Source organism: Dryobates pubescens, chromosome 22, assembly GCF_014839835.1.
Source record: "Dryobates pubescens isolate bDryPub1 chromosome 22, bDryPub1.pri, whole genome shotgun sequence".
Taxonomy (NCBI): Eukaryota; Metazoa; Chordata; class Aves; order Piciformes; family Picidae; genus Dryobates; species Dryobates pubescens.
Window position 1 is genome coordinate 10,550,490 of NC_071633.1, and position 16,376 is coordinate 10,566,865.

General features: G+C 36.3%; 1 protein-coding gene across 1 annotated transcript in view; it reads right to left on the reverse strand.

The window, feature by feature from the left end:
• Positions 1 to 749: 749 nt before the first annotated feature.
• ZNF143 (zinc finger protein 143) overlaps positions 750 to 16,376 on the reverse strand; it is a 32,209-nt gene continuing 16,582 nt past the window's right edge. Inside the window, exons 8-16 of the mRNA XM_054171726.1 lie at positions 14,676 to 14,795; positions 13,576 to 13,651; positions 12,835 to 12,960; positions 9,776 to 9,955; positions 8,559 to 8,786; positions 7,162 to 7,307; positions 5,464 to 5,625; positions 4,536 to 4,682; positions 750 to 2,822 (exon numbers count right to left, since the gene is read on the reverse strand). Coding sequence (XP_054027701.1) covers positions 2,739 to 2,822; positions 4,536 to 4,682; positions 5,464 to 5,625; positions 7,162 to 7,307; positions 8,559 to 8,786; positions 9,776 to 9,955; positions 12,835 to 12,960; positions 13,576 to 13,651; positions 14,676 to 14,795 — 1,269 coding nt within the window. The 3' untranslated portion in view covers positions 750 to 2,738. The remainder of the gene's footprint in view (positions 2,823 to 4,535; positions 4,683 to 5,463; positions 5,626 to 7,161; positions 7,308 to 8,558; positions 8,787 to 9,775; positions 9,956 to 12,834; positions 12,961 to 13,575; positions 13,652 to 14,675; positions 14,796 to 16,376) is intronic.

The following is a 16,376-nucleotide window of genomic DNA, read 5'->3' on the forward strand; positions in this document are numbered from 1 at the left end:
GGACCTAGAATTCAAATCTGATAGACGAATTATGACTGGGAGCGATGGAAATGTGGGAGCCAATTCTTAAGAGGAAGCAATACACTGAGTTATTTTACTTTATAGGAAGCCTCTTTTACAAATTATTTCCTTCGAGCGTACCAAAACATTCTCTTTGAGACAGAACTTTAAAAAAGAGAAGCAAAATCTATGGGAAACTTGTGGATATTTCTATTGCCAAATGCCAAATCCTTTTTGTCATATTCTTGTTTTCCTCCTCCCGAAATCCTTTTGACCAGTATTCCTATCTAACCCGCTTTCAGCCCGTCTAACCAGCTTACCGACACAGCTCCTTCCCCTCTGGTCTGAACGGAAGGAGGGCACAAAGTCACACCGGTGCCTGCACTCCACTGACAAGTCTGTTACCAATACAGACCTCACATCTAAGACGCACATAATCACCTCAGCTTCTCTTTAAACACTCAGCAGTTTAAGTAAGTCTGGCTTATTTATTATGTTTGCCTTTATCGGGGCAGTACCACAATATGGAAGCACAACCTTTGACTTCAGAGTTTTGCAAGAATAAATAAATTACAAGATACCAGTAAGAGAAATAATTTAAAAAATACTACAGCTTTTCCTGACCAAGTTAGCTCTGAGTGCCTTGCAGCAAACCCACTAGGATGAAAGAGGAAAAAATACATTTGTGTAGTAGTCATAAAATATCCTGGGAAACAAGACATAAGAACTGAAGTCACTTGTTAGCTAAGTTAAAGCCACCATTCCAGACATTGTTTCCAGAAACTATCAGCAATAAAATGTAAGAAAAAACCCCTTGAACGTTCATGTCAAATGATACATCTTTAATTTCTAAAAGGTGATAAGTACTAAGAAACTGATCTAGTTGACAGGCAATTAATCCTCCTTGCATAGTACATTTATCTCCATGTGATATCAAGAATTACAACACTTAAGGAAAACTGGCACCTAAGTGAGCAAGCAGCCTCAATCCTATACAAAAATTACAAGTTTCTGAGTTTTACTTTGTAATGGATCCAGAGAACAGTCTTTGCTTTGTCCACATCTATCCCACAGTACTGCATTCTTGCACTGCACTTCTCAGTTAGTCATCTGTACAAGAAACATAAAAGGCTGCAACGCACTCAAATTCACAATAAATTATTTTCATTCTATTCAAACTTGGCCTTTTTGAGGTCAGTTACCTCAAGGTATATAGTTATGGACTCATTTTTATGTGAAATGCATACCTCACAATACTTATAAAATGATCACTTGAGTAACACTTCATCCGAAGATGTTTAAACCTTCCCTTGAGAAGGTAAAAGGAGAGGCTTCACTTTCAGAAGTGCTCTTGACACTCACGTAAAGTAAGCACTGAACCTTACATGAAGCCAAAAAAAAATTTAACTTGCTAAACAAGCCTACTAACAAGACAAGAGTAAAGACATTTTTCATATATAAAAAAATTGTTTTACTGTATGTTAGACATATTTACAACAGATTTTTTTTTCCCCTTTGCATAATGGTAGGTGTAGAGGAGCATTGTACTTACATCATCATTAATTAATCCCTTTTTTCCTAGTAACTTGTGTCCTGATTTTCAAATGCACTGATATCAGCATATCCTAGGTACTGAATAGTAGCAGCAGGCACTCAGAACTGCTGAAAATAGACTGCTAGTACTTGCGCTGCAAATACACCATCTGAAAAGCATCCTCCTGAAAACAGGTAGTTTACCTTTTAGTCAAAATCAGTTTGCTAATTACTGTTTCAAATAGTTCTTGTAGTGTTTTAGAATGTTTAAAATAACTATTAAAGCAAATTACTCTATACACTGTAGTGGATTATGATCAAAATGAGTAAGTCAAAATGTTAAATTTATGATAAATTAACTTTGGAAAAAAACTATACAAGGCTGTAAATAAATAATTTGAACCTCAGTCTCCTTAAAAACTAAACCAGTACGTCACATGACAATACCATCCTACCTAGACAATACAATCCTGCTATATTTTATTGCATAATAATTTGAGAGCAACATCTCCAGTAAAACATGTAAAGAAACAAAATCATTAGATTTACTTCCTTTAATAGTGAACAACCAAAGTTTCTCCTTTGTACATAATCCAATTTTAAAGATAATATAATTAGCACTTCCAGCATTAACAGTCAGTATTTACAATGAATGAGATAGGGTCAATAATCTAAAGAGTATTGAAACCTGCATGAAACAAATCAAAACACAAAGATTTACAGTAGGCTCAAAATCCAAGACTTTTTTTCCCCATTTATGGAATGCAATTCAAAAGGCTCTGTCATCTTTATTACTTGTAAGGGTTCCTGAACATATGATTGTTTTTCAATAGTAATTTAAGTATTTTAAATCTTCGGTAATGCCTTCATTATTTGTACATGACAGTAAAAATTAATTCCAGTTCTTGTACTGAATTTCTCACTTGCTTGTAGACCAGTCTGAAATCTGCTAACAAGGAAATTTACTATATACTCCTAATTCCATATTCCTGAATATACAACGGTTGGAAGTAGATGATGTCAGTCCATTCCAAGGGTTATGTACACAAAACTTACAAAACGTTCTTCGCTCTTGCATAAAATGTGTACACAGTATCAGTGAGCGGGGAACTTCAAAGTTTTTTATGGGTTGCTGCTGGTATGGACCTTTGTTGATTGAAAATAAAATACCTTTTGCTCTATTGTTCTTGTAGCAGTTTTAGAAGTTAATCATCAAGCCCTGGTGTTTCACCCTGTTGTATTCTGGAGGCTATTCTAATGGCTTCTTCCAGAGACTGTTGCTCTCCAAGCTGAAACAAATGCATTTAAACATCAAAAATGTTACATATGGATATAAACGTTTTAAAAAACAAACAACATCATCAACTCTGAAGATCTAGTTATAGATCGGTACTTAACCACAAATAAGTGTGATCACTATTGTCACACCTCTTCTGGGTAATACATACTGGCAGCTATCTAATCAGCATGACAATTAAGTTTCTGATAGCAGATTAAACTGACTTTCTGGGTATCCACTGAATAAATTTTCTTCAAAGAACTGCTGCATGGCAAACACATTTCATGACACAAAGTAGATGATATTTCAACTTGGCAGATATAACAAAACTAGGATAAGGCTTTCAAAAGTCATGGTGGCTGTTGAATTATATTTTAACACCAGTAAAGCAAACAGACATTTTCATTTTTCTTAACTCTCTTGCAGATGGCCAGCTGTGCCATTAATATACATAAAATATGTATACTTAATGCAGAATCCTGAATCCTGTCATGATGATACTGTTCAATTCTACAGTAGTTTAGAGAGGAAATTATCTTGTAGCTGCAACTACAAGGCCAGAAGTAGCATCAGGCAACCCTGAATAAAGTCAACTTTTGGGAAAGAACGCATGGAATTTTATAGCACGTACACCATGCATGTACATCCAGCGATGGGAACACTGAAGACAATCTCAACCTAACAAAAACGTAAAGCTGGCCATTACCTATTGGCTAAGGAGGAAGATGTATGAGAGCATGAAAAGTAAAACCAGGTTATCTGACTGATGCAGAGACCTAAAGTTCATAATTTACAGTCAGATTCTGGAGCCACTCAAATCATGAGCAGCACTGTTACCACCTCTTTAGGACGTCAATACGGTTATCAGGCTTTATCAGTATTTAGAAATCAAATTAATTAGTTAGTATCAAAGTACATAAAAGAAACAATTCTTCATTCACTCGGCTCATTTTTAATTCCCAATCTTCTATTTGTAGTATAACAACAACCTCTTGTGTCTGCTTGAAGAGATGAAAACAATGCCTTTCAACCTGAGCTCTGAACAGAGTATTGTGAATACATACACTTAGATGGCAGCACTAATCCTGATACTCAAATGCTGAAATTTTGATCTCATACTAGTTTTAGCAAATATAAGCAGTCTGAAGGAACCTGACTTAAAGTGTGGTTACTTCCACGTGCAAAGTATATTTTACTGCCTGGAAATTAAGTTTGAGAGTGCATTTTCTGCATGTCTTTTTCTAGTTGAAGTTATTTCCAAGAACACACATTAAATGGTTTAATACTGATTTGTTTAGAAACTCTTTTTGGCATCTCTTCTCCACATAGTCACACTGATGGTTTTTTATATTTCTATTAGCCAGACCTAGGCCACATCAGGCAAAACCATACTCAAGGCAGTTGCATACGCACAGCCTCCCTGTGATATTCACAGTGTATCACACCCATGAAAATTATTCTCCTCCTAATTGTATACTGTTTCAAGATGTACAGTGCATGTGATTTCCTATGTTCTGTAAAACAATGTGTGTTTGTTGTGATACCCAGTCAACAACAGGCTCAAACTCAGGAAGTGTTGACTCTCAGTTTCACAGTAAATTTGAGTACAAAAATGGCTTCATTACATTCCCATGGGACAGGAAAGCTTATTCAAATCACGTTCTCCCATGACTAGATTCTAGCTCAAGCAAGAAACACTGAAAACCCATTAATGCCATCTTACCTGTACTGCAATTTGTGTTCCATTGGATGTAGCCAACAACGTAACAGGTCTAGTTTCTGTAGCCACTAAATGGTGCCCGTGTTGCTGATGTCCCAATTCTGATGAGGCACTATGAAATGCTGCTAAGTCTTGAGCCACAATAGCAACCTTCACAACCAAAGGAAGAAAATCAACTGGATGACAGAACTGTTACCACTACCGACCTTATGCAGTGTTTATCTTCAAAGTTAGATTCAAACTGTGATTATTCATAAGTATAATTTTATTGTGCAAAAGAATTTAAGAAAGGGTGCCATCACTGTGTTCTTGAAGTTATCTACCAGGTCTCAAAATGTTAATATTCTCAGAACTGTAAAGAAGTTCAATAAATGTGCCTGTATTTATACATACAGGGCACGGTGATTAATAACTATCTTCATTTTCATGTGGTGCATTTTTAGAACAGTGAAATGCATTTTAACTTAAAGACTGAAAATTGTATCACTATTTTTACTAAAAAATTTAAATATTTTACTTGTATATTGAAAACAAAACTGAAAATACATACTTACAGAAATGTTTCCTCTCTGCCAAATAAATTACAGTTCCATAATACTAAGTTACAGTTCATACTGGATTCTGTTCTTTACTCTATTTACTATGTGACTTTGTGTAAAACACTAGATCACATTTAATATGTACCAGAATTACCAGAATGATATCTCAGATTTTTTTTTTTTGGTGCCCAACTGTGATTTATACAACATTCTACCACATGTTGGTGTATAGCACTGGAGTGGAACACGTCATACTCTTATGAAGAGAATGCTATGGCTGGGTGTTGAAAAATGCTTTACTCAGGTAAATCTATGTGAATGACTGCAATGACTTAACTGCCTATCTTATAGCATAAAGGAACATTACATATGTATGCAGGATAGTGTCTTACCTGCTGCCCTTCAGTGCCTTCTGCAGTAACCATTGCTACAGAATGTGTTCCTGCAGAAGAAATGACAGCATCGTGGGCAGGAACTGTGATGGTGGTGCCATCTTGTGTTACCATAGTGATAGTATTGCCAATGGCCTGCATATCTGCCTGGGATATGTTGACCTGAAACACAAAACAACTCCTAAAGCAAAACAGGAGGTTTGACTGCTGCTCAAGTCATATCCTAATCTTAGCTTTTGGCAACATAGCATGTTTTTAAGTAAGATTTGGGAAAAAAAAAATATCTGCATTTGAAGTGTAACAGCATTTATTAAACCAAATCCTGCTAGCTGGTTCAGCAGGAATACTCCTGCTAGTTCACTTTCTTAATTTGAAACAAAGTGTGTAGCAATCCAGAACAAAAAGGCAACTTGTTCTTAAGTAGCAGGAAAAAACATTTTAAGCCATATTTACAAGTAACATATTGTCCAAAAGGCCTAGTAGCCTTTATTTCACTTCCCAACTGCCACTCTCAAGCATTCCTTGAGAATCACAGTCACTCTTATTGATTAGGATCTGATATTCCGTGACCTTTTAGACACACTTATATGTTTACAGAAAAAAATAATGGCTACCAGTGACAAAGAAAAAGAATGCATACTTGCCCCCAGAGTCTATGACTCTATGTTAATCAGATCTTATCCCAAGTAACTGCATGATAGATTATCTATCCGTGTCTCTTACACAATGGACAATAAGACTTAAAGTAGTATCACCTGATGCACTTTTATCTTAATGGAAATACTACAGAGGCTTATAAGGACTTAGAATTTAAACCACAAATAAACAATTCAGAGTTAATGACATAAATTACTGATGTCTCCCATATAAGTGCATTAGGACATCAGATACATGATTCAACAACTGACTTACATGGTAATAAAACACCAGAACTAAAGTCAAGCTGAAGGAATACTTCTATACATGCAAGAACTCCATGTCAAAGCCTCTACAGGCCTTCATTTTAAGAGTGTGAAAATGCCAGTTCCTTAATACTACTGCAATGTTGAGAGCTGGCAATATAACAGCCTACTTTAATTTACAGTTTGAATTTAGAAGATATTTCTCATATGCCACTGGAATTTCAGCTACCTTTCCAGCTAAACTACCAACTTTTCCCTATATATCTTGAATGTATTTCCTTTTCCACTTGTTTATGTTAGAAATGGTAAGAACTGCACACTATCAAACAGCTTGTAAAGCACATACCTTGACTAAAAAAAAGGATTTCCTTGCCCCTTTCCAGAAAAAGCTCACTGTACATGTAGAAAACAGTGAAGATACTATCAGATATTAATCAAACCATCATGGAATCTGAAAAATCTCAGAAACCAGGCTGTATATATAACAAGTGTTAAAATAGCTTGTGCCTGCTTTAAAAGTAATAACAAGGAGATATATATGTATGATAATAGATAAAAACCCTAGCTTTTTTACTAATACAGCTTCAGTGGCACAGGGCTTAATTTAGGTATTCCAGCAGAGTCCCAACACTAGGCATCCCGACCCAACTCCAAAAAAGTTTCTTTCCTTTTAGAAACCCATGTACATACTTATCAAGAATTCTAACTGATTTTGCAAAGAACATAAGAGTATTGCAAACACTTGTCTCAACTGTCAATGTATTTTTGTCATCTTCTTAACATTGTGGTTACTTACGTGTTGGGTCCCATCCTGGGATATTAGTGCTACTTGTTGACCTAACCCTGACTGAGTAACTGTAGCAACCTGTGCAGAAATTACATCTTCCTCTACACCTGTCACATAGGTTATCTCTGAGGCTTTGAGAACATCTTCACCTTGACCTGTTTCATAAAAAAGAAGGCAAGAAAGTAGCTTATATACTCAAAATACTGACAGGAAAACAAATACAAGGATTAAGTGCTAGACTGGTTTGAAGGTTTTAAATATTTATTAAAATATTTAATTTTAATGTTGGAATGGAAAGGGGAAAATTAAAGAAGGAAAGATACCAAAACCAAGTCAGAAAATCTGTTGTTTTGGGAACACAGGATAAAGTCTTTAGCAATGAGCTTTAACACAAAAATACTACACATGAAGAAAATACACATTTAGTTCATAAACAAATATTAAATGGTGACAAACATTTGTAATGAATTCATTAAATGTTAACCACTCCATACAAGAGGCTCCATGCAAATAACTGGCAGCTTCTTTTAAGTTATTCATTAAACATACAGAACAATATGGTGATGCCTTTGTGTGAAGATTTAATTGTCTTAATAAACCTCAGCAAATGAACCTTATTGATCCTTTAAAAAAAAGGAATTAGGTGACCACAAATTTGCTTGGTGTGCATTCAGTGCTGTTTCCACACACATGTAATACAACACCTTTTCTGACTAAAACAGTTTACACATGTATTTCCTATCTCCAGTTAGATCTACAAATCACAAATTGACAAGTGATATTTGTCCTATCACAGTATCTCCTTCAAGCTGATCTGTTACAAGTCACAGGATTCAATATCCGTGATACCATGAAAAACATTATAAGGAGTACTGCAGCATAGGAGCTCACTTTCATCTTTACCTCTAGGATAGTTTTGCAGAAACTGCCACTAATCATAGCAAAAACATCACAGTATCAGTGTGTGCAAAGACTGACTTTTCTCAAGGCAGTGCTTTTACTCCTGCACAAGACTGTCATCGACCACAGTGTTGCATGTACTCTTACAAAAATCTCTAAGAAAAATCCAGTATATTGCAAACCATCATTGTAAACTCTCACAGGTCCTTTCACAGATTCATAGCTTTCATGTTTATAGGAGGCTTGCTGGGACTGTAACTCAATTTTTTCTCTTATCCCCAGGGCTGCTGTAAGTGAGTTTTAATCTAGTCAATTACTCCTTCAGTTTCTGGTTACAAGTTGCTTACCACACTAAAAAGCCCTACAAAGAAGTTCAATAACTTTTATTAAGTACTTCAGATTTTTATCTGTACTTCATTTCCTTGGTTATAAAAAAAAACCAAACCAGCAAATTATTATGCAGCCCATTTTTTTATGACAAGAGATTGAAAGACTGAAACTCTAACCTGGAGGTGGCTCAAAAAAAGCCTCTTGTTCTTCTTCAATGGGCTCTGTGTCATTGTGTGCTGTCCGCTTGTGCATAGCAAGTGTAGAAATCTGCTTGTATGTTTTCCCACAGTGATTGCAGTTGTATGGTTTGGAATGAGTATGTACAACATGATGTTTGTATAAACTGGAATACTCTGTGAAACGTTTATCACAACCAGGAACTGTACAGACATAAGGCTTCTCTCCTGTATGGAAAAAGAAATAGGATAAAGAGAACTTTACCTAGGATGTACAGAAAAAATTGCCAACAAACAATATTTAGTAACACACCTTCATTGGCAACCGTACTTCAATTTCAGAAGTGACAATGAAGCTCAAGCTCACAAAGTTGGGGGTTTTTTTTGTTTGTTTTAAACCAACTGCCAGTGACAGCTGGGCAATTTTTGATCCCTATCATTCCATGTAGAATATCAGTTTCAATGTCAGTTCAGCATTGTATTTAGAATGTTGCTCTTTTATTAATGGATGCCCCATGCTTTTCCTCAGTGATCAAGCACAATTTCACTTACTTTTAGCCTTTAAATTCTGAAGAGATCTATAGGAAGCATATGTTTAAACAATTATGGTTTCATATAAAAACACCTTAATTTAAAATCAACTAATGTCCAAATTACATTATAAACTAAAACCAATCTGAGATACAAAATATACCTCTATGAAGCTTGTCCGTGCTTCTACAATTATTTCTGCTGACTAACCCTGCCAATCAAGTTGGGCAAGTATTTTCCCCTCTGTCTACAAAAATAAGGTTTTGACCACAGTTCCAGCAGCAAGGCAGATACAGCTGGGATGAAAGGGTGACTCACAGTGGTGAGCCAATTCAGACTCAGGCTTTGGCTTTATTGTTACATATTTAAGAACCAATTCACCAGAGAGGCAAGCCCCAGAACCATATTAAGGATTTAGCCTAATGTCCACTGAATGCAAGGCTTTACATTTGTTTTGAAGAACTTTGTAACAGAACCAAAATTATTTTGCCTTGACAGTAAGGTGGGAAACCTAACTTCTTAACTACGCCCAGCTGAGGATAGAAGAGGCCCCAACAAAAGTACCAAGCCTGGTCATATGAATGTGGCTATATCCAATTACAGTGCACCAAAACTGTTCACAAGGAGAATGACACAGCCTCTCCCAAGCAGATTCCACTTGAAAGTACAAAATATCACTCATATACCTGTGTGTATTCTCACATGATTCTTATAATTAGTTGCACTGGCAAAAGCTCTCCCACATCCTGGCTCTGTACAGTAATAAGGCCTTTCGCCTGTATGTGTCCTGATGTGAACCTTTCTAATATTAGAAGTTGTGAATGACCTGCCACATCCTTCAAACGGACACTTAAATGGCCTTTCACCTGAAAAAAAATAAGAAGAAAAGGTACACATGCAAAAATTGTAAGAGAACAAAAATCCTAGGCTACACTCAGACTGGATGTAGGAATCCAAAGTGACCTAATTCTCTTTGATGCCCTCAGACAGAAACACCATGAGCATGCCATTGCAGAGTGTTCTACTGTTGAACCAAAACTGACAACATTCATGAAAAACTAAATCAAAAACTATACAATCTTTAAATTAAATTATGAAGCATTTAATGTATAAAAAAGACCAATTTCCTTGGATTAGCTCCAACATATTCTAACATGTATTTAACATACCCAATTCATACATACATTATCCAAAACAAGTGTATTATACCATTTGTGTATTCGTCAATTGTAATGAATAACACACCAAAAAAACCCTTCATGATTTAGTGCATAACCAAGATACAAATGAATCAGTAAAACTTATTGAAAGTACTTAACCTTACATGAGAAGAACCAACTTTTTAAAGAGAGACAGCCCTGAAACTCAAGTTTCAAATCCCAAAGCAAAAGCAATCACAAATACAGGTTCTTTTAAAAATGATGCTATTTGTGTAGTATATATTTAAGAACAATAACTTATATTACTGCACCAAAACTTTTCACCATGAACACTGGATAAGGCCAAGCCCTGTCCAATACCCCTAACCCTTCAGATCTATCAAAACCCCAGGGAGACAATGAAAGGGGTCAAGTCTGGAGAAGCTCCAGCTACCTGACACACTATCCTGTTGTAATTTCACACTGCATTCCACTCACCATACTGCTTACCAAAGAGAAGAATCTGTGAGCAAGGGAGGGCAGATTACTACTGCAGATACAACTTGGAGAAAGAAAGAAAAAACAAAGTCCTGGTAGAGAAATCAATACCATGCAACTCCAAAGCAGTTAGCTCCTTGGCAGAGGAAACTATAATTCACTGCTTAGGCATCTGTTTCTAGAAGGTTTTTCAGCTTCCTGCCAAGGCGGTGTGTGTATTAAACTACACTCCTCAGTGTTGTGTTACCATGGCTTCCCTAATCCTTGCTTCAGTGCCGGACCTCAAATTACGCCTGAAAGGACCAGGGTTGCAGAGTCAACCCCGCCCAACAACCGGCCCTGCATTAGAAACTAAACCAGACTGCTCACAAAAGAACGCCCACAAGAATGTCACCCGACCGGTTCTTGAAGCCAGCCCTAAGTTTCTAATGTACTTCTTAGAAGACCTATTTCCAGGTGACTGGGGGCAGGGGAAAAAAAAAAAAAGACACCCCACCGAAACTATGAGGTATCTCCACACCACTTTTTCTGTTATCAGAACAGTATGTCTGGGGAAATCATGGAAGAACCTGAGGCAAGCATATGACGACAGAAAGTGACTCAGCTGCCACTGAATGAGAGGGGAAAGCCCCTTTTGGCTAAAACAGGCAGAAAATTAAGCAAACACTAACCCTGCTCTACACGATAAAGGAACAAAAAGGTTTCAGAGCCATGGCAGAGAGTGGGCAGAGCCCAGGCTTGCCTCCATCAGGTGCACCGTGGCAGCTTGCACCAGGTATGAGCATAAAGTACTCCATCCATCTGCACAAAGGACATGGTGCAATTTTCTTCTCACTCTTTTGTTTCCTGCAACTACTCACAAATCTAAAGAAAGACACTCCTAAAGTCTGGTCCCAGAACTGTGGGGAGTCTCTGACTGTATTATTAATATTGTTCACATGGGTAAATGGTTACATAGGGCTGGCTGAAGTTTTTTGTTTCCACTGCTAAATTAGGTTAAAGCAATTAAATTAGCATACCTCTGTGGCCATAAAGAAGTAAAGAAAACAGTCTAAAGCTAATCAAGTTGTCCATACTTCAGAAATCTTTCAGTTCATAGTCTGTACTTGATGTACTACATAACAATGTCAAACAGTTCTCTTCTAGAAATGAAAACAGATGACACTTCAGTATCTTCATCCTGGTGACTGCTTTAAAAATCAAGATAGCACTAATCTCAGCAGAGGCTCTTTGAATATGAAAGCCAATGAAAGAAGAATTGTCTCAATGTAATAATCTTTTTGTAATTTTTACTGCCTTCTTTTATTCTGCCCCCTGCATTGTCCTTTATAATCTGAGAAAAACCTATTTTTTAGTTTTTTTATTCTCTGAGATTCATGAAGTTCAGTGGAAAAACTTGGCAGTGTTCTAGCAGGCAAGTAGATATACTTAGCAAAGTAGGTTAGTAAGGGATAGATTATTCTTAAGAGGTTTTGGTTTTTTTTTTTTGAGATCTCAGGTGCAAAGGAGACATTGTGCAAACTTGCCTAGAATTTGTGTTTTGCCTTTCAAATGAATCTTGTTTTTAGATAAAATATGAACATTTTTATTTGGAAGTGTTAATAACAGTTGGGTTTCTATATTTTTGTCCATTTTTATGCTGCAAGGAGAGAAGGGCAATCAGGGTAACAACAAGCTCAGAGCTGTGAACCTTCAGGAAGTTGGCATGCAAATTAATCTTAAAGCACCAAAACTTAAGAACACTGATGCCATTTCTGAAAGGAGAGCCATACTATTGAGGAAAAGTTCCTTGCTCTGTTACAGCTGCACACTCAGTGACAACATAAGTGATGCACTGCTAGTACTCAGTGCACTTGCAATAGCAATGTGAATGCTTAAGCACTTTTTCCAAGAAAAGCATGCTGGATTTGCACTAAATGCTCACTGTGCTGAAACACCGTCAAGCTCACTAGGCTTCAGAAAGAGAATATACACAGGCTAATTTTTTAAGTATGAAGTCACAGAATGATCAAAGAGGGGAAAAAAAACCAAACCAACATCTAAGTGAACTAACAAAACAACCAAAAGGAAAAAGAAAGGGGGGGGGGAAAAAAAGGTGACAGTAGTACCTGTGTGGGTTCGAATATGTTTCTGCAGGTCTCCTGAAGTCTTGAATGACTTGGTACAATTTTCCTCTGTGCACCTATAAGGCTTTTCACCAGTGTGTGTTCGGACATGACTTTTTAACCCATACCCTAAGGATTGGAAAGCAAGTTTTAATAGTATAAACAGAAAATTAGGATACTCATAAACCATCACACGCTGTGCTTGCCATTCCATTGTTCTTTCACTCTTCATTCTACCATACAGAGCAGCAGAATGCTCAATACAGCTTAGAAGTTCTTTCATTCTTCACTTATGAAGAAAGTACACTTCTGTAGTGCTTCTCTCTCCCTTCAAAAGGATAAACTGTAAGGATTTGTGGACAAATATTTATTCTGTCTTCTGAGGAAGCCGTATGCTCTGTATACCATCTGTGTTTTGTCTCTTGCCACTGCTGGCATCAAAATGACATTTAATTATTTGCTGATGAAAAATTGGTACTATTAATGAAGTCTGCAGTAAAAACTCTACTGCTATTCAGGCTCTAAACTCTAATTATTTTAAACCATATTATTAACATTATGACATACATAGCTTTCAATTGATAGTGTTATGGACACTCATGCTCTTCAAGCATGCTATGCTGTGCTTCTCCCAATGAAGTTCTTTATTTAGCAGTTTAAAAGAAGCAGTCTTAAAAGCCTACTTTATATGGAGTACAGAGACAAACACTATCAAGCAGTAGGAGAGAGTCTACAAAAGATTACCTGTTGCAAAGGCTTTGCCACATCCAGGATGTTCACACTGATATGGTCTGTCTCCTGTGTGTGACCTTTCATGTACCTGCAAAGACATCCCATACACTGACTTAATGAAATGTTGTATCTGATTATGTCAACACAGAAACAGTTCATTCTCAAAGACTACATATTTTACTTTTCTAAGATTCACATTCATTCCAGTGTCTTTTTAAATCACTGATGAAAAAAATGAAATATGGTTATAGTGTTTTCCCTAAAACAAAAGATGTTTCTTTCCAAGGTCTAACCTGACCCTTTCAGTGAGTTCTGAAAAAAATTTAAAAAACAATAAAAAAAAAAAATCTGTAAATACACAACTTTATGCAGCTATATAAAAGACAATGTGCAAACACTCCTCAGATCCTCTGTGTGATTTTTTTACTCCACTAAGTGCTTCTAAGTGATCCTCTTGCATTGCATGAAACCTCTACAGTAAGAACACCACTTTAACATGTGATCCATAGAATCAATTACTCACTGACTCCAGAGTCAGAAACAAGACAGCATTGCAGGGCGTTTACCTCATAGGTGAGTGATTATCTGAGCCTAGGCTGGAATGTGAACACCTCTACACCCTTACTGTTTCACTAGTTCTTTTACTCAATTTGAAAAAGGAAGCAAATTAAGGAGTTGCTACCTGTAAAGCAAAGATGTTCCAGCTTCTCACTTTGAATGTTGGATTTTTTCCAAGAGTTAGACTTCTATGACTGCAAAGTCTTTCAAAAGCTGGAATTTTTGCATGATCATGCATACACATAAAGTAGATAAAGTGAATGCTGGATTTCAGAATTTCTGTGACACTGCTGGTAGAAACTGTCTCAACAAAGTATTTCTTACATGCTGACAATACAAGGATGATGCCAGACCTGCATCCATCCACACCACTAAGCAACATATGATGAGCACTTCAGACAACCAATTATTGTACGATCACTACAATAAACATCTGACAAAACAGTACCACTGCTCTCCGTTAATTTTCTATTACTTTTAACCACATAACCTGTCAAAAAAAACAAATAAAATCATGCCTGCAAAGTAACAATGCTCACTTAACATCTCATCACCTTAAGATGATGAGCTGTTGTGTACAGTTTTCCACAGCCATCGTAATCACAGCGAAAGGCTTTCTCTCCACTCTGCTGAGATTTTGCAGTCATTCTTGTTCCATGTCCTTGCAAGACAATCTTAAAGGTAAAACAAAAAAATACATTAAAAAACCCCACCACAATGGAGCAGAAAAGTAACACATTTCATTTTGTTATTGAGCCAGAGCTGACTCAGACAGGTTTCTTTTTCTTCTATGTCAGGTACTTCTTAGTCTTCAATAAATAAGCTAAATAGTAAAAAGCCTAAGTTCTGATGAAAGGGAAACTGTAAAACATACTTATTTGTAGCTAGTGGTATGATAACAAAATTAGTAGACAGAAGAGGCACTGGATCTATTCCTAACAGAGATTATCCATAAATCAGACCATCTTCAAAGACAAGTTCATGCAAAGGCCAAACAATAATTAAATGCACTTATAATGAGCACTTCTTGAAAATGATGGAAAGCATTTTGTACTTTGTCAGTGATGCATGTGTTTGGGTCAAACTAATTGGAGAAACTTAAGCTAGGTTCTACTCTCTTTTCTGTCACAACACAACAGGAAAATACACAGAATAGCTTTGTGATGCAACTTCACCCCCTTTTAAAGAATTCTTCATACACTAATACGTAAGAAACAGTCATACAGATTGAGGAAAGAGGTAGAAGCCCACGTGTAAACATTTAGATACAACTGTATGCCAAGTAATCAAAACTATTTCAAACTTCTTTTGAACCACCTTGCTTTTTTGTGGATTTAATTCTACTCTGAATTGTGAAAAGAACATTTCACAGAATTCATGAGGTGGGCAGACACCCATAGCCCTCATTTAGATAGATCATAAATTTGATTGAGAACAGCTTTCCTACAAATTCTTCAGGGAGGATGTTCCCTGTTATCTTCAGTTTGTTCTTAAGACTAGAAATGCAGATGAATTTGAAATTTTGAATCAACTGAAATGTATAATTTCACCACTTTAGAAAAGCTTTCCTGGAACTGTGGAGAAGAAACACACCTCATGAATCAAGAAACCCATTACCAATAGTATTGCTTAAGCTGTGATATTGTGAATCAACTAAGTCACTTCAAAACATTGCGGATCACAAAGATGATGCTTGGTTGAGCACACACACTTAAGCATTGATTTGCTTTTTCCATCAGTAAACCTGCAAGTATTTCTTTGTTGTTTCAGCATATAAAAATATGCATAGTTGCTAAGACCTGCTATAAAGCTAAAGCATGACAAAGTTTAAAATCAGTTTAAACCAGTTGTATAATTAAAGTGCTAACATCTGTAAGGAAATAACTGGACTCAAATTTACTAATATTAAGATTTATACACAGGGAGGGGAGAAATAAAACAAATGGAATACTTGGAAAATAAAAAACGGTTGAACAATATATGCATTTGTTTGTTCAGACAACTTTTGCAGAAGTATGTGTTCCTGCACAATAATCCTCAAGTCACACCAACTACATATTAAGCATTCAGTTAGTGTTATCATCCAACTAGGACACATATAGCATTAAAATTACTGTTCTTAGAAGAGAATACACCCTAAGGAAACAAAAAAAATTCAGATATTAGGAGGCACAAAATCAGAAGAGCCTAGCAAATAAAGTATCCTTATAATATAGTGTGAAACTTGTTAAGAGGAATTGTGTATTCCAAAGTAC